General features: G+C 47.3%; 1 protein-coding gene across 3 annotated transcripts in view; it reads right to left on the reverse strand.

Moving 5' to 3' along the window:
- Positions 1-25,501, reverse strand: part of RUBCN (rubicon autophagy regulator) — a 49,252-nt gene that overhangs the window by 5,772 nt on the left and 17,979 nt on the right. Inside the window, exons 5-20 of one of the 3 annotated variants that reach the window (XM_081007408.1) lie at positions 22,331-22,437; positions 21,243-21,396; positions 20,579-21,127; positions 17,697-17,741; positions 15,321-15,416; positions 14,729-14,844; positions 13,495-13,696; positions 11,337-11,438; positions 9,773-9,847; positions 8,190-8,250; positions 7,105-7,237; positions 4,688-4,833; positions 4,016-4,080; positions 2,863-3,101; positions 1,469-1,530; positions 431-584 (exon numbers count right to left, since the gene is read on the reverse strand). In XM_081007408.1, the coding sequence (XP_080863534.1) occupies positions 431-584; positions 1,469-1,530; positions 2,863-3,101; positions 4,016-4,080; positions 4,688-4,833; positions 7,105-7,237; positions 8,190-8,250; positions 9,773-9,847; positions 11,337-11,438; positions 13,495-13,696; positions 14,729-14,844; positions 15,321-15,416; positions 17,697-17,741; positions 20,579-21,127; positions 21,243-21,396; positions 22,331-22,437 (2,306 nt within the window). The remainder of the gene's footprint in view (positions 1-430; positions 585-1,468; positions 1,531-2,862; positions 3,102-4,015; positions 4,081-4,687; positions 4,834-7,104; positions 7,238-8,189; positions 8,251-9,772; positions 9,848-11,336; positions 11,439-13,494; positions 13,697-14,728; positions 14,845-15,320; positions 15,417-17,696; positions 17,742-20,578; positions 21,128-21,242; positions 21,397-22,330; positions 22,438-25,501) is intronic. The other 2 variants (XM_081007410.1, XM_081007409.1) reach the window with 2 other exon arrangements.

Raw genomic sequence — 25,501 nt, forward strand, 5'->3', positions numbered from 1 at the left:
CACACCATACTGTTCTGCAGGGTCCCCATGCCAACACTGCCATGGTTCTGGTGGGGGTGAGGGGAGATGTGGGAGAAGCCAGAACAGGTCCTGTGTTTCAAATGAGCTTCATCCCAGCTTCAATTTAGCAGTGCATGTGGTTCTCTATTACAAGAAGTCTACCAAAGTTACCCTCTCCGCTGTGTGCAAGAGCGATCCTAAGTTCCTCCACCGATGTTCCCACAGAGATTGCAGCTCAAGCTGTCTCACTAGGAAGGGTTAAGATCAGCCTCCCTGGCACCCAGACATGCAGCCAGAGCACTGCCTGGGAAAATCCAGGTCTCCCTGCATGGCTTTTGTGCAAAACTTGACCCAGTGGAGAAACAAATACAATACAAATTGGGAGGACGGGAAGGGGCTGAAAGGGGGGGAAAGTAAAAAGGTTACCCACCATGCATTTCTCAACGTGCTGGGTACCTGCCTTGAGGAGCTCTGTCAAGCAAGGAACGAGCTCCCCCTTCTTGATGGCACTCAGGTCATTCAAGGAATAGAGGTGGAGGTCCTCTGTCAAATGACCTGGCACGGCGTCAAAGGCATCCAGGAGCCTGCAGGACCAAGTCAGAAATCAGCACCTTGACAAAGCAGCCTTGTTCTGTTCTGAATGCTCCCTGCCCTCACTTAGCGAATATTGCAGCCAGACCAGCTGATGCAAGTGAAGGCTGCCGGCAGAGCTCTTTAATAGCTCAAGGCTACACATTTCCCACCTATCATCTCACTACCCTACTGCTCCTTTCCCTTGCAATGGTTATTTTCCATCTGCAAGTTGTATTGCTTTTAATATTTTGTCAGGAGCCGCTCAGAGTGGCTAAGGGCAGAGTGGTTGTTGCTAAGGTTTGTTCCAACAACCCAGCAAGGTCTATGCATCTCTGATGCAGTGTGTGTGTGGTGGGGTGTACATTCACATAGTTAGACCCTTGTGTGAATGTCACGCATGACAGTTTGGGCAGCTGAACACTTGCAGGGAATCTGCTGCCACTCGCAGCTTTCCAACTGGCAAATATAGACAGCTGTGCAATCTTCACATGTGACAAGCAGGCACTGGTACACAGTGCGCACCCCTATGCACAGAAGCAGAGGAAATGATCCCACAGCCCCACTGACCAGGTGGAGTCGGGGGACAGTTGCAACAGACATCTTGCTTAAGCCCAGGCCTAGAGGTTAGCAAGGAGCAGAAGAATGCGTCTTCTGCTCAACAAAGGGAGGGTGGAGGTGCCTGAAAGACTAAAAGTGAGGTACAGAAGTTCATGTGCTGGTGGTGGCGGCCCAGGTTCCTTGTGGTTTAAGAGCATGTCCTATAGACGTTCTGTAGGAGGAGATGCAGCTATCTGGGAGGAGTGCACTGGGAGGAGTCCACTACTCTTTCTGCGCCCCCCCCCTCCAGCCCCATTGCTGGGCTTCTGTCATTTTGCCTGCATCCCACAGCACTTACGCTTTTGCTAGGCGGCAGGTCTTGAACATGTTCTTCATGTGGTACAGCTGGATTCTCAGCAGCTGGAAAAGACCAAGTGGAAGGGAAAACCTCAGGTTGGAAGGCTTCTTTCGTTTCAGAAGTATTAGGTATGTGTGTCACAGCAAGGAGTTGAGCAGAAACCCAGGGCCAGCTCTTGGCCCTGCCTCAAAAGGGACTTTGGCGTTTCCCCAACCCAGTGGGATGCATGGTTAAAAAGGAAGGGGGAAATGAAAAAGGGAAATTAAAAAACAACAACCAGGTGCAAGAGCTAGAAGAAATAACAATCGGACTGCCCCAGGCAGGTTTGGGTATGCTTTGTTGCTTTAGAAACACCAATCTGTGTAAGTGGCATGCAAATTCGCTGCATCTGACAGTTTTGGCTTAGGTTACTCATTTCTGTAGTTCTGGGGTGGAGCAGGGTATTCTGCAGGGCGCTGTAGCTCCACGCCCCAGAAATCCTGTCCTTTCTGCTGCTCTGAGATTTCACCAGGCTTCAACCACATACTTTCAAGGTGATCTGCACAGCCTTAAGGGTTGGAAACTTTATATAAAGGCAAAAAAGCGCTGAGATTCTGAGGATGCTGAATCCTGTGCTCAGTAACAGTTGCTGCACACACACGATTCTAGGGGTGGGAAAAGCTACTATAAAAAAAGCAATTTACATCAATGGAAGGTTTTGAGCAGAGGTTTAAAGAAATAAAATGAAAATGAAGGGCCTCTGCAAATGTGCTTGGGGCAGGATTTCTATGCATAAGGTCGAAGTGAGTGGCAGAGGCGCAGGCTTGGCTCAAAAAAATGGAAAAGATGGACCTGGAGGTTTGCACGCTTGGCTCAGATTCAAACAGTAATTTTCTCTCTCTCAAAAAAGGTGTGTGTGTGTGCAAATTGGCCCCTGCATGTAGAACAATATTTCCAGGGTGGTGGGGAGTGGGACGTACCCTAAGAGCATGTATCTGCTCCTCTCCCACACATATTGGAACCCAGGGAACTGTGGGATTTGCGGTTCTGAATAGGGATATGTAACAGAATTCTTTCCCACTGCACACAGGCACAGAAAGCGAAAAGATGCTTACGCAATAATGGCAAATACAATTCAACGTATGCATATTAAACTATTTAGAAGAACCATGTTTCTTTCTTAGGTGCAGGCAAGGAACTTTGCAGGTCCTCATTTGAAACATAAGCTATAAAGTCCCGCCAGGTTACAGAATGTTGCTCTGCTTGTTCTTTGTTACAGAATCCCCAAGCTTTCTCACAAATCTACAGTTCCCGAGACAGCTTTGGCAGAAGCCCTGACACTTAAAGCAGGTATAAAAGCTACACTTGCAGGGTAGGGATGGCCTCCGGGGCATCTCACACTCAGTCTGCCTTACCCTGACTTGGTTGAGCGGCTTGACCTTGCGGTAGAGGGCAGTGTTGATGTCCTGCACATTGAAGAGGGGATCGCTCCAGATCTTGCTTAGCAGGTCCTTGGAGAAATTGCTGATGCAATATTTGCTGAAGTCCCACTTGCGCAGGATGCGGCTGGGGATGAGCATCTGAGCGTTTTCATGGCAACACTGGCAGAAGTATTTACCCAGGTACTCACAGTAGCGCATGCGCTTGATGTAGTCTGAAGGGACGGGGGTTGGGGGGACAGAGAGAGAGAATGAATGAATGAATGAATGAATGTGTTCAGACTCCTCCTGGGGAACGGGGGCTGAGCCTATCCACAAGTCATCCCGAAAACAAAAGGAAGGTATCCTGCCCAAGGTGCCAGTTTCAACACCCCCAGTGTAGTGCATGTGTACATAAGTATATGGAATGTGAATTTCGTCCCTACCAGTTCATGATTTGAACCACATCAGTTAGTTGGTTGGTTATATTCTGCTTTTCTGTTCAGAACAAAGTGGCCAACAGTAATTAATACACAAACAACCCAGTCAAATCAGATTAATACCACCCACCACCTTCTAAGACAAAATCTTTGAGGGTTCAGGCAGTGTTGAAGAAACTGCACTAGTTGCCAAACAGCTACTGGGCTATGTCCAATGACTTCTTATTATGTGAAAGACTGCCTCCCCCTGCATTCAGTTAGAAGATCAATTCAGGCCATCTGGGAAAATTCTACACATGCCATTGCACCCTGCAGAATATCCGAGGGTGCTGACCTGAAAATAAGCATTTTTTGCTATTGTCTCTTATTTTGGAATGCCCTTCCCTCTGTCATATGTGAAACAGCAGCTATCAGTTGCTTCAGATGTCTTGTGAAGACGTACCTTTCACCTGGGCGTTCCCCAGCCTGTAAGTTCATACCCTGCATGAAATGCTTTGAATCCTACAATTCCTGTTTTATATTCCCCCATATAGTTGTTTTATTGGTTTTACACTGTATTTTTAATTTTTATAATAGGGTCTTTGAAAATCTTGTATGATGCTTAAGAGATTTTTAAAACATTAAACTGTCTATAAACAAAGTTTTAAAAACAAAGTAACATAAAATAACATAAACAGGGCCTCAAGAACTCTGCCAAATCCATCACTCACCTGGGTCTGTCCTGATGCCACATCCGGCACAGCGATAGTTCTGCTTGGCCACTGCCACCTTTCTCCTGCAGACACACAAAACATGTGCTATGTATGTGTGCAGACAGAGGATAGATAGATCTGAACCTCCTACCTTGGGGGGCAGGGAGTGGGCTGCTAAGGAAAATGTTATGAGGATTTAACATGCAGCATTTGAATATGCAATAAAAAAACCCCTCTACATGGGCATGCAATGTTATTGTAAAGGACAGAAGACACTTGTCCGTTTCCAAGCCTGTTCTTAAACCACAAGGACCACTAGCTTTCTGAGAAAAGGCCTGTGCTTGCAGAATGTCACCACCCACCAGACATGAGCTAGGGAAGAGGCCACGGAGAGGACACTTTCACCAGTCACTGTACTTTGGCTGGTCATCAAGCAAATCATGAGAAAGCCACCTCCCAGCCACTTTCTCATCCTCTGGTAGATGGTGCAACAGTCTGACTCAGCATAAGGCAGCTTCCTTTGTGAGTAAGGCTTCCATTCTTAAAGACAACTTCTAAGTTTTTGTGAAGAGGGGAAAAATCCTCTTGCTGCTGTTGGCAGATTCTAGCAAGGGCATGAATGGGCATATTTGGAAAGAGGAAGAGAAAGACAGAGGACACTGCAGGCTTGAAAACCACCTGTCTCCTTACGTTGGTGCTGGATGGATGTTGAAGATTATCTGTGGTCGGGGAGGCGCCCACTCCAAGTTCCCTCGGACCCGGATACGGAGTTTATAGATGTCCGCGTGTTCCCCATCGTCGGGAGAGATGGGCACAGAATCGGGAATTGGCAAGAGCTGCAGGAGGAGAACAAGACGCACAATGTAAACATGCACCTGGGTCCGGGCACAGAGCTTCCATGGTTAGCCAACAAGCAAGTAGGCAAGATCTGGTTACTGCAGAATCTTCTGGAAATAATTTAAGCACTAAATCAATGCTGCTAAGTCAGTGCTGCTATAGCAATCCCGTGGCTATTCCACAATCCAGTGGTAAACTGCTACGTGTGACTGCGTCCTCCATGTTATTTCTGTTGCACAAGTGCAGAATCTCACGTTGCAGTCCCCTCCCTGCCCACCACCCTCGCTTTTCAAATTTCACACGCACGTGAAACTTTGTAATCCCAGAGTGCACACGACCTTAACAAGAGGGCACTTAGGAATTCCTGACTGCTGAAAGAGGAGCTTCCTTTTGCCATTACCCAAGAGGAAGTCGACAATCAGTGATCCCTTGTGAATAGAGCCCACTGTCAAACTGAGAGTGTGAAGTGGGGAGTGGGTGGAGAGCAACAACAGCCCCAAAACTATGGCAAACGGAACAAAGCAGCATCTTGCAGAGCAACTCCGCAGCAGAACCGCAGGTCACCACTGAAGCGCCTTTGTAAAGCCAACGCAGAACTGATCTGCAAGGCGACCAAGGAGTGGGAGAACAGCCACAGTTGGGGCTCACACCGGTGCTTGTTAGTCACTTCCAGCAGCGCTGAAATGCTTCACTGTCTCCAGCACAGAGTATCAGCGTTGGGTGGGCCCTTACACCCCACTGAAGTATATAAACAGGGCCATTATGCTTGCTGCAATTCCTCCCTGTGTGACTTGCATGACTGCTGCCTCCCTAAAAGGCCTCATGCTCTCACATACAAGCAAAGCCTGTGGTTTGAAATAGACAAAATTAGAAGAACACACAGAACTTGCTTAAGGAGCGATGCAGAGCTTTGACGTTCCACACCCTGACCACACACTCCTGCACAGCCTTGGTTTAGATTCTGGGATTTCAACCAGCACAGCCCATGTCTACTCAAGTTCCTTATGGCAGCTTTAAGGGCTAGAGGTTTTTTGCTTTTAAAACATACCAAAATTCTCAGGGTGCTGAATTCTGCATCAAAATGCCCTGCTGTGCCCCAGTGCTATAGGACTGTAAGCATGCCTAAGACACCTTTCTTCCTCCGGCCATTGACTTCCCGCAAATCAAGAAGCTGTCAAATGTCAGCAAAAACGCAGCTGGGGTGGAGGCCGAGGCATGCAGCCTGGACTCACATGTTTAGGTGGCTACTGATTGGTGCAAGTCACACTGAGCTGGCTTGTATTTGCAGTCTTTTGGCTTCAGGTGTGGCCAGCCCTGGTTATAAACCCGATTTTCTACTGAGCAGCCACAACAAACCACTCTAAACCAAGGCCTTCCATGCAGAGAGCGCAGCCACAACACTCATACACCCTGGGCCCCTTCAGATGGGCCATTCATAAAGGCTGTTAGAGCACGCAGTAAACACGACACTCCCTGGGCACACTTCCCATTCGGGACATACCAGCAGCAACTTTTTGCAAAGCTGTCTTTTCTTATACCACTTGGGCCGCTTAAGAAGCCTTTTAAGAGACAGTCTCGGGCCCTGAAAACCAACAGCAAATGATCTATCAAGGTGGCTCCCTGAACAAGTCTTCCCTGCTCCTGGGAAGAGAAGCAGGAACAGAGGTGGGCCTGGTGAAAGCTTTTGGAGGCACTTCAGATTGCCACGCTCCTCCTATTGAAACATCTGAAACATCTGATCTTTTGCTTCTTATCTCTGTGTTGGGTGCGGAGCAACCTGTCCCAACACCACAGCTAAATTTCACAGATCACATAGCTCACTTTTATCAGCCACAGCCCTGGTCAGTGGTCAATGCACATGACAGAAAGGGCAAAACACCAATTCCCAGCCTCCTTCATCCAACGTTTTGGACTACAACTCCCATCAGTCCCTTGGCCACGTTGGTTCCTGCTCTCTACCAATCCCAGTGTCAGTAGTATCTCCCACTGTGCTGTGCAGACGTAGGTCTTGTTGCCCTTGCCACCTGAGCCGCTGGATGGGCTGGCCACATCACCTAGCCTACCTGAAGTACTGGGACTGCTGCCCTTTGCCCTTTTAATCTAGAGTGGTTACGACCATGCTTAAAAGCCACCACATCCAGCACATTAAGTGTTTGCTGCCCCCCGCTGTAAAGTGGCTAAGTTTAAACCACCACTAGAGAGGGGAAAGGGGGGTGCAGAGCACAAAATGACTGTGCTGTTCTGGCAGGTGCTGAACTCAGGAACCCTACCTTCTGCGGGGCATCTTGCTCTGGCACAAGCCATTCCAGTTCGGAGGCGGCAGGAAGCTGCATCCCTTCAAACTGCTTCAGCAGACCCATGGCCACAGCCTCCGCCGAGTTGGAGTTGAGGAAAGAGTGGAAGCTGTGGGCCAAAGCAGCGGAGATTAGCACAGATACAAAGCAGCAGGAAAGGAGGTCTCTCCTGTACATCCCCTTAACGTTCATCTTGAAACCCTACAGGTCCCACAAAGCCTTGTGCTTAATTCCTCACTCTTCGTCTCTTACTGCAGGGACAGGAAACCCGTGGCCCTCCAGAAATTGCTCAACTCCCCAATCCCTTCAGCCCCAGTCAGCATGCCCAACTGGCCCAGGAGCAGTGGGAATTGTCATCCAGCAACGTCTGCAGAGTGAAGATCTGGCTCCCCCTGTTTCTGCCTCACTTAAAAGTGTCCTAAGGACACTTTACTGCACTTTCTCACATCTAGCCCTCATTTGTTATTTCTGCCCCTGTCCCAACCAAAATATAGACACGGCCAGTTGGAGGAGCTAAAACAGAGGCTCCTGTCAGTCATGCCTCTGCCTGTGGAAGCAGCCTCTTGGTTACTCTCCACTGAAGACCCAAGCTGGCACCTTTGACACCTCTCTTGGCACAGAAGCAATAAACCACCATTTCTGGCTCGAACCTAGTTGCTTTTATCTACTTGGAACCTGCCCCTGGAGGCAGTATGCTGCCACCATCCGCGAGACTCAGCCTAGCCAGAACCTCAGCGACCTGCAATCTGGTCCTCACCCATTCCTTCACACTGGGAAGCCAACCCAGATGCAGAGCTTTAAATCCTTGTCATTTCTTGGCCCTGATACTACCAGAAATGGCTCCCAAACAGCCGAGATCCTACTTACATTTGGACCACCAACACCCTTCAGATATATTACTGAGAGAAGAAGCCTGTTTAGACCTTTCTTAAATTTGTCCCCCAATTGTCCCTTCTTCAACCTTTCAGCCTAAATCTTCCCAGTGTTTCACCCCAAATGACATGGAGCCGGGGGAGGAATGAGCCATCATGATGTTCTTATGCTACATCAGAGATACATACGTGGAGCCTGAGGAGGGGAAGGACTTCTTGCTGGGAGCTGCACTCCTCTTGATGTCTGCATCTAAATCACAGCACAAATGAAGCGGGGGAAGGTTAGACATGGCAAAGATTCTGGATGGATTAACACATATCACAACTTTACAACAAGGAACTGATCTACAGCAGAGATGGGCAAATTCGCCTATGGGCCGAGGCCTTCTCACAATGGACCACCTCAAAGTCTGCCCACTTTCTGCACCATCCACAGAGAGCGCCTCAAGAAGGGTGTCAGAGCCTGCATTCGAGGTTTCTAAGACTAAAGTAAACACAAGCCACATCTGGCATCTAACCCAATTTTATCTGATCCTCTACACCCCAATTTGTGCCTGGTTGGAAACATGAGGCATTGATTCGTAGCTGCTTGCATCCTTCCCATTAGGAAGAGAGGCGGCTACAGAGACCTCCAAGGTGGCCTCAGTTCCTGAGCATGTTGGCACATACCAGGAGGGAAGAGATGCTTTGTTCACCCAAGTATTGCTGCTCCCAAGGCATGGCTTGATAGGTGGTTCTCCCATCAGAAAATGAGTAGGTTGCTCCCCAGTTTAAGCCACATATTCCCTCACCTAACATCATCTACCACCCCATTTTTCCAGAATTCTGTGGGGGGCTGTTATAACAAATGGCTTTAAAAAGCAACTACACTCTATATAACTAAATGGCAGATTAGTTGCCCAGTGGCTATTGATGACCCCCATTTCAGAGAGGAGGAGTTACAGACTGCTAGATATTGTGGGCTATTTATCTATGATGTGGAAGATCACATCAGGCCCTGCTTGTAAACTTCCACAGGGCACCTAGTTGTCCTCCATTGGCAGAAAGGCCACCAATCTGACCTGGTCTGCCAATTCTTAAAAGGTCCTCAAAAGTTTTGCTAGCCACAGTTGCTCACACTGGTCTAATCCTTCTATCAACACCAGCAAGCAGCTAAGAGAGCGAGAACCATAGGAAGTGAACAAGACTACCGTGGGGTAAGGTGGAAAGCTTATAAGCCATGCAGGGAAGTGGCTGCTAGCTGTTTAGTTTACCCGAAGAAACACACACACAGGGAAATTAGTTACGAGGTGTTAGTAGAGAGACTTACTCAAGCGTGTGTGAGTGTGTGTGTGTGTGTGTGAGAGAGAGAGAGAGAGAGAGAGAGAGAGAGAGAGAGAGAACACAGTTCAAACTGGTCACTATGCCAGTCAAAATATGACAGTTTGCATTTGATATCCCTGCTTTTGTAGCCTTCAGTGGACTGCAAAAGAAAGGGATCAGGAAGTCCCAGATAGATTGTAACAGAAATGTCCCTCCCACAGTGGGGCCATGTATGTTGTACAACTGATAGATTTTTGCTGCTTTGTCAAAACCGCCTGGTTTAGACCAGACTTTGGCCCATATGGTTTTTGCTTTGTTTTGCTCTCACCTCTGTTTATATTCTCAGCACCAAAACATGCAAACACTACAGGTAAGCACCTAAGGCATGACATGCAATACACCCCAAGGGCGATCTAACTAGTTGTGCCCACGTGACACAGACCGACCGACACGCAGAGCGAGGTTACTACCTGAAAATAAGGAAGCCATTGAGACAGACAGGCCATTCTTGGATATTTGAGTCAGGTTAGATCCATCGTTACCATCTGCATGATATGGTGATGACAAAATATTGCATGTCAGCAGAAGAAGGGGGGGGGGAGAGGGTGTAAGCACAACCAGAGCAAGGATAGGAGAGACTCCCAATAGCACAGGGCCCTTCAAACCAGACCAGTGGCTTTCAGATTTTCTACCCTGAGGGAATTCTTTCCATGTCAAATTTGTCTGCCAAGTAACCCTTGCACATCACAAATTATTCTGGAGCATAGCCGTGCGTGCGCACACACACATAGGGTACTGGCCAGGCCCCCACTGTAATCCAAAATGCAGCTGATAATGCAATTGACACCCCCTCCTTGCAGGTGCAAGCTGACTTCATTGAGGAGCCTCTGAGAGGTTTCTGGGGAGTCCCAGAATTCCACAGGATAGAGTTTGAAAACCACTGAATTATGGGGTTCAGAAGATCCCACCAACTCTGAGCTCTTGATCCTTTCCCCTCCTCCCTCACCCCAACACACAGTATTCCAAGCACAGCCAGGCCACCCGCACAACTGCTCCTCCGGGTCTTGGCTGCTTAGCTATTCCTTGCTTCAAAGTGAGTTTCCAAGTTTCAAACCAGCAGTGTTTCGTGGCCGATGCCAAAAAAAGGTAGAATATTTACTTTTGTTTCTCCGATCTCTCTTAAAAAGTTTGACAGGGAACAAACTTGCCTAGGAAGCTTCCACAGGGGTTAGGGAGCATCACCCAGGCGACTCTAGTCTACTTTTGTAAGACTGTTTGCTGGGCTGGTTTCTCTGCCATGCTCTTCTTTGGGAGGAGCAGGGTAATCATGTACAGGCAGAATAAGGATTGCCTCACTTCCCTAATGGCCAAACTACACACACTGTGGTCTCCAGCCCTTGTAATATGTGCACTGGGACTGATCCTGCATTCTGCACAACTAGCTTTGGCTGTTCCAAGTGCAAGTACCTCCTCCTCCTTCCCATTTTTAAAATTCAGAACTGATCTTTCCTTTCAAAAGCCGGTCCGATTCTGCCATGTGAACAGGCCTTTGGAGAAGATTCAAACAGTAAGCTTCACGTTGGAATAAGCAAGCATGGGCAAGCCTCCTCCCATTGTAACAGCCTTCAAATTTGCATCTTCACTGGAAGGACCGATCAGCAAGGACACTTTCAAGCCTACAGACTAGCAAATGATAATCATGATTATCCTCCCAAGTCTGTGCTTTTCCATTCCTGTTGTGCCTACTGTTCTGATACTAGAGAACTGTGTCACTCCCATTTTAAGAGCTGGACAATGCAGGCAAAGATTATTGTCTTCAGAGTCGCACACAGAGTCCTGCTGAGAAGGTCCCAGATTCGGTCCCTGAAATCTGCAGTTAAAAAGGATCGCGGACTTGTGCCTGGAAGCACTTTTGCCAAGGACCTTGGAGAGCTACTGTCAACCTGGGCAAACAATCTTGGGTCAGATGGACCAACTGTCCCAGTATAAGGGAGCTTCGTATGCATGAGGCTCATTATACCAATTACATCTTACCTCTAATCTCATACTCGTCAACCTCTTCTGCTGAACCTGAGTCAGACAAGTGTGTTGAGTCCCGGGAGCTGAAGTGGGATCCACTGTCTGTTGCCATAAGACCTGGGAGAACAGTGGCAGAAAAAGAAAGACCGCAGTGCATGTCAGAATCTGTCTGGTTCAGCCTTGGCCAGCCTGGCACCCTCCATGCTTTGGACTACAGTTCCCATCACCCCCGGCCAGAACATTAATTCAAGCTGGCAATTGTAAGCACAATAAGAAGCAGCACATGACTTCACTTATTTCCTTCTCCATCCCTTTCACCTCTTGTACCATGTCTATTAGTTCCTGCGGGCAAGGACTGCCTTCTTTTAAAATCTGTGCACAATGCTCAGTAAAGGTTTGGGTGTTTTAAAAAGGAATCATAGAAGTTGCAGGAGAAAGTTTTCGCTCTTCATTCAAGTCACCTCATTGATGAGTTTTGCATGATCAAAAGTTTAACCCAGTGCTGAAACAAGGGCAAAGGAAGTGCCTGTGGATAACTAGGGGCTCTCAAACAATTCATAGAACCTCTTATGCTGAGACTATAAATACAGATAAACCAGAAGAACAAAAACTTAGGGCCATCTTTTTAATAAATACCTGCATGTTAATGAAGTATGCAAATGATTAGACACTTGCCCATTTCACAACTGATACACATCCTAATAATCAGGCAGCCCTCAAGACAATAAGCCAAACTAAATACACACACACCCTTAGACAACCGCATAAGCTCTATTGGTTTGGATCCTGTATACCTCGGTCCTGTATACCTGAAGGAGCGTCTCCACCCCCATTGTTCAGCCTGGACACTGAGATCCAGCACCGAGGGCCTTCTGGCGGTTCCCTCATTGCGAGAAGTGAGGTTACAGGGAACCAGACAGAGGGCCTTCTCGGTAGTGGCGCCCGCCCTGTGGAACTCTCTCCCTTCATATGTGAAGGAAATAAGCAGCTATCTTCTCTTTAAAAGACATCTGAGGGCAGCCCTGTTTAGGGAAGTTTTTAATATTTTATGCTGTATTATTTTTAACACTCGATTGGAAGCCGCCCAGAGTGGCTGGAGAATCTCAGCCAGATGGGCGGGGTATAAATAATATATTATCATTATCATTATCATTATCATTATCATTATCATTATCATTATCATCATCCAAAACAGCTCCATCTTGGGGTAATCCAGGATACACATGTGGTAAGAATTCACTTCTACACCACTTTGTTTGTTACCCAAGTCCGAAACCACCTTTTAAATGAACCACAGAACTAAGGAAACTATTTTCAAGTCCAGCATCCAGGAGGGACCCAACGTTTATTTCTATTGCAACAGGACAGAGCTCAACTTAAGTGCCAGCTGAGAAGAGTGTAGGGCTAAACCTGCAGAGTACGAGATCAGCATGGCCCATGTATAGGTCTTCTTGCCTGCTTGGATTGACCAGTCCCTTCTGAGTAAGTCCCAGAGAAAAAAAGTTTCTCTTTCTGCCTGAAATGCACATAAAGCCTTTTCCATCTTATCAGACTGCCTCCTTTCGTCCTCATTCACACGACTCTGTTACCATGAGCCTCCCTGCTGACTTCTTTAAAAAGGAGATGAAGGAAGCAAGGATGCCCTGAGTGGGGGAGAGTTAGATTTCTAGCAGACCACTTCCTCCTCCAGACTCCTATGACAAAACTAAAAGGCAAGGCTAAACCCTCTAGGTGTTTTGTGATCCTCAGATGCTGCACACACAAACAAAGCTGTAATCTGCACTACACTAGGGTGGAATTTGGTATGGAACATAGACATTAGGCGCGCGCGCCCCCTCGCCCCAGGAGTCTCATTTCTATCTCTTTTTCGTTGCTAGCTTCTACCAAGGATAGATCCTGTAAAACAACACCCGGATTGAACCGCACTTCCAGGGGTCAGGAAGGAAAGCTTCACTGCAACTCATTCATGCTCTGACATGATAAGAAGCAGAAGGCCATCCATTAATCTTGCTGAATTGGCACAAGAATAAAGGTTTCTTTGGCAAGAGGCTATCAAGCTGTGGCACTATCCGGGATCTGCACCCTCAGAAATAGCCTCAGGGATCCACAGTCACTTAAATCCCCAAAGAAGCCTTCAACACAGCAAAAGGAAGAGCTGGAAGGAAGCACCCACTGTCTGAGCTGATCTCCGGGTACGCTGGGTGCAGGTGCCGCGTCCTGATCTGTTGTCGGCGGATGCGGATTTTCTGTTTGAGCTCCTGGATCTCCTTGTCACTGTCCTCCTCCTCCTCTTCCAGCTGCCTGTTCGTCATGTTGCACTTCATCAGCTCAATGGCAGCAATGAGCGACTCGCAGATGCTGAAGTGAGCATTTTCCTGGGGTGAAGGGAAGAGAAGCAGCAGAGTTAAGTTTTCCACAAGTCTCAAAAGGAGGGAGTTCTCCAGAGAAAGAGACAATGGGTTTGCAGGGGGGACAGGTAGCATGACAGTCTAAATATCTTTCAATACTCAAGCCCGGTAAAAAAACCAAAACCAAAAACTTTGGCAGCCCTGTGCAAAATCTACACTGTTGTAGAATATGGACGTGCACAGAAATCTTTGGCTTGCTTCATTTCCACCAACCCACCCCCAAATATTTTTCTAGTGCTTATGTATGGTTGGGGGAGCGAGTTTTTAAATGTTGCATTAAAAAAAATTGCCACGGCCAGAACTTGTCTATCAACCGCATTAGTAATAATTTACTGTTTAGCTCAAAGTCATAACAAAAACAAATGGAACATTTAAAAGTGAGCCACAAAGTTAAGTTTCCTGTCTGCCTATGCAAATAAGGAAACACACAGATCACATAGTTCTCAGAAAATAAACCAACAGAAATAAAATTATTCCCGACATTAAACTCTGAGAAATATTTTTCACGAGGATCCTTAAAAAGAGGACATGTTTAAAACACTGCTAACTTGGGGGCTAGTGTTGATTATTTTATTGTCAGCCCTTCCCTTAATTGTCTGTATCACATAAATAGATACTTTGGACCACAAAGAAAGTGATCACTATCCTCTCTCCAGCTTACATTTCAATACTGCTGGACTTCAGCCAGCTTATCGACCTAACAGGAATAGAAAGGCCTTGGGGATCAGATGACCGAGATGGTCTGCAGCCCTTCCTCACCCTATCAGGAATCTTATGAGGTGTAAGGAATTGATACTGCCTGAAATAATTGAGTGCCAAAGACATTCCTGTCATCTTAGACAAGCAAGAGACCCCAAGCATATATATGGTTCCCAGGCAGCTACACACCCGCCCAGTCACTGGCCATATAACCTGGGAGTCACTGCTCTCTGTGTTTTTCTCTCACTATTTCATGCAAGCTCCCTGCTAATCTCACATTTCACTTCTCCTATTGCCTACCTTTTCCAAGTCTGCACAGCTGCCAAAATCTTGCTCTGACAAGTAACTTATCAGGGACTGGCCTTCTGAGGGCCTCCGGAACATCCCTTCCCCAGAGCTTAGATACTGCCCGGTATCTGACGGAGAAAGAAAAGTTAAAGGAAAATTACTGTTCCATTCCTATGAACTTTGTCAAGGGGTGGCTCACGCAGGACTAGGGCAGTCAGAATCCTTTGGGAACGGTGGAAGATGCAAAGTCATTTGGAAAACCTCGCAAGGTCTGTGCTGGCTCTAGCTCCTGCTGCTCTGTCGTCAATAGGCCTTGGGTAGCCAATGTGGTACCTTCCAGATTTTGTTGGACTCCAACTTCCATCAGCTCCAGCCAGCATGGCATATGGCCAGGGGTGATGGGAGTTGTAGTCTAATGACAAATGGGGGGTGCACCACATTGGCTACCCCTGCTGAAGGCCATTTGAAGCTGGAGGGGCACAGCTCTTAGCAAAAACCTGCATCAAAAACTGGAAAAGGCTCACACACCATGCTGATGCCCAACTCCAAAGGAGAGCTGAGAAACAGGCAAAAAATAACCCAACAAAAGCCCTACATTGCTCACCGTATTCCATGTAAACAGATCCAGGGGTGCTCATCTGGCTGCTCTGCATTGAGCAGGACATGCTGCCTTGGAACCCGGAAATGACTCCACTGGACTCTAGGGATAATATAAAGAAAGATTGAGTCAATCGCCATGATCAGAACGAGCCACAGGGCGGGGCATGAACAGAATTGAATGGGACAAAGTGATACATCGTGAAATATATGAAAAAAATAAAGTCAACAAGATGGAAGGTGCGGGAACATTTGGGCAAACAGGAGCCCAGAAGGAACCATTGAAGGCAGGCAGGCTGTGGGGTGAACTTTCATGGACAGGAGCAGAAATCATGCATGTGTTCAAGCAGGGGGGTATTCTAACAAGCTAGTCTAGATCTGCCTTCACAACTGGTGCCAATAGATGTCAGGATTGGATCTTAGAGAGAGTCAGGTTCAGTATTCCAATTTAACTTGTGGCCGTCCAGTGTATTTAGGAGACCAGCTTCCATCAGCCTCTTATAGCCTGATCCATGATTAGGGATGTTGAGTGTTCAGCAGCACCTGACAGGTTCCCCATCCCGTCCCTAGGCAAACATAGGCAAGTTTTTGTCTATTGAGTGCCATAATAAAAGCTTTCCTATGAGACCACCGTAAAGCACTCTGTTGAAAAGCTTGGTTTGATGATTCTCCAGAAGCTTCAGCTACTTACTATGAAGGCCGCTCCAAAATATGCACTGAACCTTTGGCACACAATTGAACTATGCTGTTTTACATCTATAAAGTGCTGAATGGTTTGGGCTCAACATACCAGGGACCACCTTCACCCACATGGCCACGTCACATTACCATTTCTGAAACTAAATGTTCCTGGGGATCACCAGTGCCTACCAGTAACTCCCGCCTCTTGCTACCCTTGGAGACTCAAAGGCAAAGCACAGCTCAAAAGCTCAAGATCTTTTTATCTAGCCTTGGCATTGAGGAGGAGGGTTATGCCAACACAGAAAGAGAAGCGTGACCATCAGTTACATTTCACCTGGATAATTCAGTTTTTTTGGGTTTTTTAACGTAACTATCCTTGTTTCTTAGACTGTTGCACCACTATAAAATCAACTTACATGCATACTATGGTGGTTATCCCTTCTTGAAACATTCCTATGAAGTCACTGCTGAAACTCTGGACCAGGTCACAAGGCCTTGTCCACAGTGGCCGTTCTCCAGCTTCCTGACCACACACAGAAGTCTGTCCTGACCTAGATTTCAAGTTTAGGAACAAGGCAACCTCTGAGAAACAGCTACTATAGGGAAAGGCTTGCATCACTTGGGCCAGAGCGTGGGCTTGACCTCCCCGAACAACTGAAGTTCCAGGGGCAGTGAAGGCTGAACAGGACAGCAGCTGGTTTTAGTGCTTTATCCCAGCTGATAATGGCATGGAAAGAAGGTGATGGAGGGAAATCAACATTTGATAGCGTGTACATCCAGAACATGCAATGGCAAAGGAGAGGGTTGAACAAGGCAAAGGAGACACTGGTGTCAACTTCAATAGCTCAGAAGGTCAGGCCCAATTTAGAGCCACTTCATAGGTTATATTCCTGCCCGCCCCGCCCCCAATATGAAATGTACTTCCATGTAGGAAGCAATGCAGAACCCGCATGTGACAGCTAGGCAATGTGAAATATCACTGTCCAATATAAGCTACAGGGAAGTCTTCCTCATCTAAGAAAAATACAACAAATGAGGCAGTCCTTGCAGAGCTGTTTAGACTGGATAGAACCACTCTATAAATTGACACTTTTGGCATCATAACCAATTTTGACAAAGCTCTGAACGCAGACCAAAATCTCTTTTATCAAAAAGCTTTGCCATATGGGTTGCACCAAGAAGAGGAAAGCCATGATCTTTGCACTTGGACATCTCAGAGCATGCCAAAAAACTGAGCAATGGTGGCTTCTTGGGTCAAAATGGTTAACTGCAAACTCTGCAGGACACAAAACACTCCCCCAAGACCCTTTCACAAGAACCCACACATTGAGTAGCACCGAGTAGCTTCAAGTAAGGAAGGCCCGTATGTACATAGTGCCCTGAATTTAGGCCAAAAGCCACCAGGAATGAATCTCCTTCCCACCACATCTTAAAAACTAGGCAGGCAGACCTCTGAGCTTGCTCACCTTGCAGAAGAAAGCCCAGTAACCAACAATGGGCCAACAAGAATAGTTTAAAAAAACAACTCTTTTGTTGCCCAGAGAACCTTCATTATGGGGTGAAAAGAAATGTTACAAATCAAAATGCTCCAGTTGTTGGAGGCTTCTTGAGGTTGACACCAGAGGGCTTCTATTTTACAAAGACCTTGCAGTCAGTGCAGAAGATGCTGATGAAGGGGTTTGCAATGTGCTGGCTCCCAAACCTGCAACAGGATCTTCTATTATAATGCCGATATCTCTGTGCCCCCCTAAGGACAGGCAGCAAAGCAGAAAAGGGAGCGTGAAGGAAGAGAGAGGAAAAGAGAGAGGAAAGTTACTTACCAAGGCAGAATCCTGTCTGCCACACTTTGGAGACGTTGTATTTGTTCTCCCTTTAAAGACCTCCAAAAGGTTCTGCCATTGCCCATACCATGAACAACACAACAGAGTAGAGATCCCAAAACAAGGCCCCGAATTTGGGGGGCCCAGGGGCACACTTGAGAATCTAAGAAACTGTTGTAGGTACCTGAATCCCTCCCCCACCAAAACCAGGCAAAACACCTATACCCCCCAAAAGCAACCTCCCTCACCCCCACCCCTGCAAAAAAGGCAACTGTCCAAAGCACCATTTAAAACAAAAAGCAAAAACAACAATTAAATCCAAGGAACCATGTTGCTAATGAGTGCCATGTTTGGGACCCCAACTTTAGAGTCATTTTCTAAAAAAAAAAAAAAAAAGAGCCTATCAGTCATTTCAGGTCCACCAAGTTCTTCTGCCCAATTGTAATTCCCTTTTTCTTTGCCGCTTGCTGTGGCTGCTGTTGGCCTCAGCATTATCCTTTTTCCAGCAGCCCCACACAATCTCACCAATATGCTCATGCAGATTATTATAAAGAAGCACAGTGACCAAGACTAGCGACGTTGCAGCCACTGCAGGAATCAAGTGCATGACACTGGTGGTGGCCTCTAGGGTGGCAGGTCAGGCTCTGTGGGTCCATCTTGCAGAATTTTGAGCATAGGAGCAGCTAACTAGTGTGGGATTAACACCTATGTTAAGCATAGTACAGGCGTCCCCCTGTCTAAAAAGCTTCTAAATGCCTATTTCCCCCTGGTCTACCGCTCTTTCTCCAATCCAGACCAAAATATCTAGAATTAAAGCTCTGGGGCTGGACTGAGGATGCGCAAGAAAACAGAAGCAGCAGCAGCTGCTGCTGCTGCGCTACCCCACGTCAGCTATTAAGTGGGGAAGCTGAGCAGCCTAAACAAAGCCCTGCTGCACCTCAGGTCTCTTCAGGGCTTCCTCTGCCCTCATTGACATCCTCTTCAGGCTTTGGGGAGGGTCCCCTCACAAGCCACAAGGACTCTCCAGCTCTCTTCTGCTATTTGCTGGTATGATTTTATTTATTTCCAGCGGTCACAGAGCAGGGGTCAAGGAATTGGGCCTGCTATCGTGTGTGTAAATTAACTGAGGGTACCATGCCTATGAATGCGCCTTGCTACTTGTAGCAGGAATCTTTACAATCCCTTTCTCAGCATGATATTCACTGTCTCGAGAAGTGCATTTCTAGATGTGGGCAAAGTTAAAATACTACTGGCTGAGTGGGGGAAAAGAATAATTGTGTTTTGTGTAGCATGATAGATTTCTGGGGAGGGGTCAGCAGCTCAACAAAAGGCTACCAATGTGACTCTGCATCTTCATGGCTACATCAGCAACTATATGAATACTGTGCAGAGAAGGAAGTTTGACATACAATTTGTCATTTTTGCAGCCTAAGTGTACATAGTACTTTGCAGGATTTCTTGAGCGAGTGAGAGGGGCTCTGTCTCCAAGGAGCCTACAATCCAAATGCCGGCCAGAAAGCCAAGAGAAGGAGAGAGAAGAGAAGCAAGCAAATGTGACCAAGTGCATTACCTGTACTCAGGTGTGGATGCAACTGAGGGCAGGGATTAAAAGGTTAAAAGAAATGTTGCACAGGGGGGAAAGGAAGGGTTTGAGGGGGGATGTGAAAGAAGGGAGGTGGCCTCTTGTACTTGTCCAGAGAGGGACTTCCACAACTGGATAGCTCAGTTGGTTAGAGCATGGTGCTGATAATGCCAAGGTTGCAGGTTCGATCCATGCATGGGACAGCTGCATATTCCTGCATTGCAGGGGGTTGGACTAGATGATCCTCAGGGTCCATTCCAGCTCTACAATTCTATGATTCTATTATTCTAACTGAAGGGCGGGAAAGGAGAACAGGCAAAGTTGTGTTGGAAGATCATCACACAGCTGTGGTTAGAAGACCAAAGTCACAGACAGCTCTGTAAAGGAAACCAAAGGAATAGCAAGGCTGTGGCCAGCTTTAGAGGCAGGAGAGCCAAGGAATTTCTGCTGGAAATGAAAGGGGATGGGAAGGCAGCCAAGGAAAGCATTTGAGAAGGGGCATCACAGGAGATGAGGGTGACTGGCAGACATGGGCAACAGTGGGTTCATGAAATATGGATTATTCGGCCATGAATTTTGACCACTTGCTTTGGGAGCTCCCTGTCTGCTTTTCTCTGATAGATAATTATAACAGCTCATCTTCCCAGCTTGATCTCCTTCTACCTACTCCCCTAAGACCATCTATGAAGTATGTCACAAATCAAAGGGAAAGGTGAACCAGGTTGACTTTTGCTCTTCGGAGCTGGAGCAAGGTTGAAAGGTGGGTATGAGGCACTTCAGAGTGGTTTACAAAAACGCTTTGTGAAACACCTGTCCTCACCTCCATTTTGACATTGCTCCTGCTAGGGATTTTGACAGGTGGGTGGTTCTGAACACCCGTCAAATTTGGCCCACAAAGCCAATTCTGATAAGGACCTGGCCCATGGAACCAACCAAAAAGATCCCCCCCCCCCACCGCTGCAAAAGCCTGAGCTATAGCAAGTATGGGTGGGAGGGTAGGGCTTGGCTGCCTTGTACATCATTTCTGCTATTCATTCATTGTAACACCTTTCATGCAAATCCTGTCTTTTCTGTTAAGTGGGCAGGGACCATTACAGAAGTTTAAAGTTTTCCCAGAGGCATCTGAGTCTGTGCTCAACAGCAGCAGTCGTAAAATATCCAACTCTTTTGCCCACACCTTACCGTGAGTTTTCCCAGAGGCCACATTGGTGTCTGAATGGGAGCGTACATGGCTCCTCTTGAGCGCCCCATAGGAAGCTGCCGTCTGACCCTCTGAGAAGCTGGACCTACGGAAGAGGCTCATCCCTCGGCTGCTGCTGCTGCCACCACTTGCTCCCTGATCTCCCAAGGAGGAAACGGACTGCTTTTGGGAGCTGCTGGACGAAAACAGGTTGGAGGTGCTGCTCTCAGCACTGTTGCTAGTGGACGTGCCAGACTGGGCTGGGCTACCGCAAGCCCGACTCTGCCGGCCCAGGTTCCCAATCGCCAGGTATTCTGGCCCGTCTGTGTCATCCTGGCTGGCTGCCCACGAGTCATCATTGGCCGAGGTGCTGGCACTCATCTCACCAGGAAGGGAGGCATCTTTCGGGGGAGAGACGGTGAGGTGAGGGAGAGGAGCGGCTTGCCACTGGGGGGACCTGCCCTCCGGCTGCCAATGAGATGAGGCACACTGGGAGTTTTCCTGAGGCTGGCTGGTGCCGCTGCAAACCCAAGTGTTTGATGGTCTCCTGTCTGGAAAGAGGTGGGGAAAGAAGGGGAAGCATGGACTTGAGTATTTTAAGAAACAGAAATGGCAACAGAAAAGCACAACCTAAACTACTGCACTTTGAGGTGCTGGAGCTTTCACCTTGAATGCTGGCAGAGGTGGAGTAAAGACCTGAGAAGGAGCCAAAATACCGGTGGGTCGTGCATTCAGCTGGAGGGGTACATATGGATCCAGGAAGCGCTGTGAGACTTTGGCTCTTGGTCACAGGCACAGAGGACTCGCTCTTCCTGGCAAACTGAAAGAAGGACCTAGTTAATGCACAAGGAATACACAAGGAAGTAGAGCTATAGAACCAGAAATGGAAGGAATCCAGTGGATTATCTGAATCAATCCATATTCAAGGAACAGGGTCCACATTTATTGATTGATTGATTGATTTAGCCTGTGAACCCCAGATCAGCTGCCGTGGAATCCCTGGGTGTTGCAGAGGGCACATTCTAGGGACACTAACATGTCAGCTGTGCCTCATCAACACTGTTGTCCCATGTTAAGTGTTGCCCTAAGAAAACTCTGTGTTGCAGGGAAAGGTGGGCAAGCAGCGTTTCAGAGAAGTTTGTGAACCGTTGCTGATCATCTTATTGAGGAACTCCCACTTGACTTCTGGCACCATGGAAAGCCACTCATTAAATCCAACATCTGCTCCAAGGTGACATAGCTAAAGCACATTCACTGATCCCTGGCCAAGCTTCTTTTCAAACCTCCAAGAAAGAAGAGTCACCCACAACTTCCCCAGCAGCTATTTCACTAACAGCTAGTCTTTAGAAGTAGCCCAGTAATTTCCACATGTCTTATCCACTGTGGCTCTTTCTGAAAGCAGGCCTGGAAGCTAAGTGGAGCAACTAATAACAAACCCTGAAGCAATGGAGAAAATCCCCCAGGGTCCAGTCTACCTGACAGATGCTTCTGAACCAGCACTGCAATCTGCCTTCTCAAAGATATAGCTGGCTGAGCAATTTCCTCCTGACCAGCCATTTTACAGAGCTACAGCAAATGCTCTGGGGCATTTAACCTCTGGGGTCAAGCAGTCAAGGCACTTCTTCAAGAGTCCCCTGCTTGCTCCTGAATGAGATATTGTGTGCAGGACAACAGCAGAGCAGCATCTGGGAGGAGGGAAGCAATGAGCAAAAGGGGAGGGGACACAAACAAGAAGCAGTGAGGACCCTTCTCACCATAGATGCATCTATCTGAGCTAGCAGCCGGGGGTTGTTCTGTTCGACAGCCTCCAAGCACTGTAACATGGCTGTCACATGAGCATCACTGAGCAGGAACGCTGAGTCTGCAAAAAGAAAAAAAAAGAAAAAAGGAAAAGTCAGGCTGATATAATAATAATAATAATAATAATAATAATAATACAGTGGTACCTCATGTTAAATACTTAATTCGTCCTGGAGGTCCGTACTTAACCTGAAACTGTTCTTAACCTGAAGCACCACTTTAGCTAATATGGCCTCCTGCTGTGCCGCGTCACCGGAGCACGATTTCTGTTGTCATCCTGAAGCAAAGTTCTTAACCTGAAGCACTATTTCTGGGTTAGCGACGTCTGTAACCTGAAGCGTATGTAACCTGAAGCGTATGTAACCCGAGGTACCACTGTAATAATAATAATAATAATAATAATTATTATTATTATTATTATTATTATTATTTATTTATACCACGCCCATCTGGCTGGGTTTCCCCAGCCATTCTGGGCAGCTTCCAACAGAATATTAAAATACAATAGTATTGGCTTATTGTTCCTTTACATGGTGAAGCATACAGTATTTGCATTCCTAATGTCCAGTCCTCTGGGCTTCATGCTACAGAAGAGAGGGGAGAGGAAGTACCCAAGGGACTTTCAGAAGGAAGGAGGGAAAAGACTTCCTACAAGCTATGTGTTACTTAGCTTTCTATTCTTCCCCAAGGGTGCTGAGCAATTTTTTAAAAAAAGTCAAATAAAAACCAAAAATAAAAGGATCCCCAGCAAAAATACTGAAGACTTTTATAAAAAAAAGAAAAAGTAGCCCTGAACTACTAAAACTCAAACTTGACTGTCTTACAGTCCTTCTCAGAAAGCATTCAATGCCCAATGAATTCACAGGGAAAAGATTTCTATGGTTGCGCAGCAGTCTTCAGAAACCTCTTGCAAGTTATAAATCAGACAGCCACCTAAATGAAGGTGTTGGGACAAGCATCCTCTGCTTTTCACTCACTTAGCACTTCCCAGTTGACATACAATCAGGGAGTTGGCCAGGTCAGGTGTCATAGAGTCCAAACCCTGCTGATGCAGCTTCCCTGCACACTAGAAACCTATCGTGTCAAGCAGGAGAATTCTAGGCTTGCCTTCTCCACAACTTAGTAGTTTGCACTGCAGTGCAGCAGGGATGGGTTCTCGTGCCGCATCTGTCACCAGAGTTCCTACAATTAGACACAGCCATGGAAGAAGCTACCTTTGCAGGAACAGTCCCCTAGTATGTTCCTCGACAGTTGCCTCACCCATGGACACTCCATCTCAACAGAAGAATTGCAGAAACGGACTCTGCAGCTGTGTTACAACAACAAAGGCCTCTTGAATGTCTCCCTTCATGGCATGCCAATTAGGACAAGGGACCCCCCTCCTCCCCAGCCTTCATGGTACAAGCTCTACACACTTAAGGCTTTGTATCAACAGGCTGTGATCATAAGCATGCGGGGGCTGAGGATACAAAAAGCACAAGCAAGGGTTTGGGAGTTAAGGAAGTAGGCCCAAAGGAAAGAGCCCATTACAGTGGTACCTTGGGTTACAGACACTTCAGGTTACAGACTCCGCTAATCCAGAAATAGTACCTCGGGTTAAGAACTTTGCTTCAGGATGAGAACAGAAATCGTGCTCCAGTGGCATGGCAGGAGCAAGAGGCCCCATTAGCTAAAGTGGTGCTTCAGGTTAAGAACAGTTTCAGGTTAAGAACGGACCTCCGGAACGAATTAAGTACTTAACTCGCGGTACCACTGTACTTAGTAGTAGATCACATGCTTTGAATGCAGAAGGTCCCAGGCTCAGTCCCAGTTAAAAGGATTTCAGATAGTAGGGCTGGGAAAGACTTTTCCAGATGGCCTTGCAAGAGCCGCTCCCAGTCAGAGCAGCTAACTCTAGCCTAGCTGGATTAATAGTCTGATGTGGTATAAGGGCAGCTTCCTGGGCATTTATTCTTTCTACTCTTTGCCATAAAAGCAGGGTCCCATAGGCCTAGTTCTCACTTAAGTGGTAAGCCTGCTCCACTTCAGACTGCAGAGGAGGGCTCATGCAATGGAAATATCCCTTGCACACTGAAAACCAGCATGTCAGGAGAAGGCTAGACTAGAACCCTTGTCTTTGATCTATGCGAATTTTTGTTCGTTTTTGGGTATCAAATGGTTACAGCTCAGCAAGAATTAAGCCTGGGTCTCCCAAGAGAAGGCCAACAGAGAAGACTTCCTTCTTGACTGAGATGCAAGCCTTTTTCTAAAGAAATTTAGTTACCTAAAAGTGTTTATCTCTAGTGCAGGAGTTTGAGGTTTCCATGTCTATCCTGTACAGTGGTGCCCCGCAAGATGAATGCCTCGCAAGACAGAAAACCCGCTAGACGAAAGGGTTTTCCGTTTTGGAGGTGCTTCGCAAAACGAATTTCCTATGGGCTTGCTTCGCAAGACGAAAATGTCTTGCGAGTTCCTGCGGGGGTTTTTCCCTCCCCCCCCCTTTTCCCAAGCCGCTAAGCCGCTTATCAGCTGATCCGCTAAGCCGCTTAACAGCTGATCGCTAAGCCACTAAGCCGCTTATCAGCTGATCCGCTAAGCCGCTTAACAGCTGATCCGTTAAGCCACTAAGCCGCTTATCAGCTGATCCGCTAAGCCGCTAATAGTGCTAATCCGCTAAACCGCTAATGGGCTTGCTTCGCAAGACGAAAAAACCGCAAGACGAAGAGACTCGCGGAACGGATTCTTTTCGTCTTGCGAGGCACCACTGTACTTGACTTTCAGTGTTATCCATATTACGTGCTCTGTACACTGGCTCTTTTTAGGCAATGTGCTGTGCTGCATCTTGACTGCTATCATGCTCAACAGCTGAAAGAACAAGACAATGCACTGTCCCCACGGCTTGGGAAACTGCTTGCCTTTCCTCTCGCCCCAGGAACCTCAGCACACCCCAGACAGTGAGGAAAGAGAATCTGTTTCAACCTCCCTGCAGGCCACAGGATCAGACCAACCAAAGTACCCAAGAGTGGTGAATGACACGTAAGTGTCTATCATGAGAGGTCACTACAGGATTGTTCACGCAGTGTGTTCATACATGTCATTCAGATATACCATGGGCTGCCAGAGAAGCTAAGAAGAGCCAGCAAGAT

Source organism: Podarcis pityusensis (assembly GCF_964106645.2).
Source record: "Podarcis pityusensis genome assembly, chromosome: 5".
In the NCBI taxonomy this organism is placed as follows: Eukaryota; Metazoa; Chordata; class Lepidosauria; order Squamata; family Lacertidae; genus Podarcis; species Podarcis pityusensis.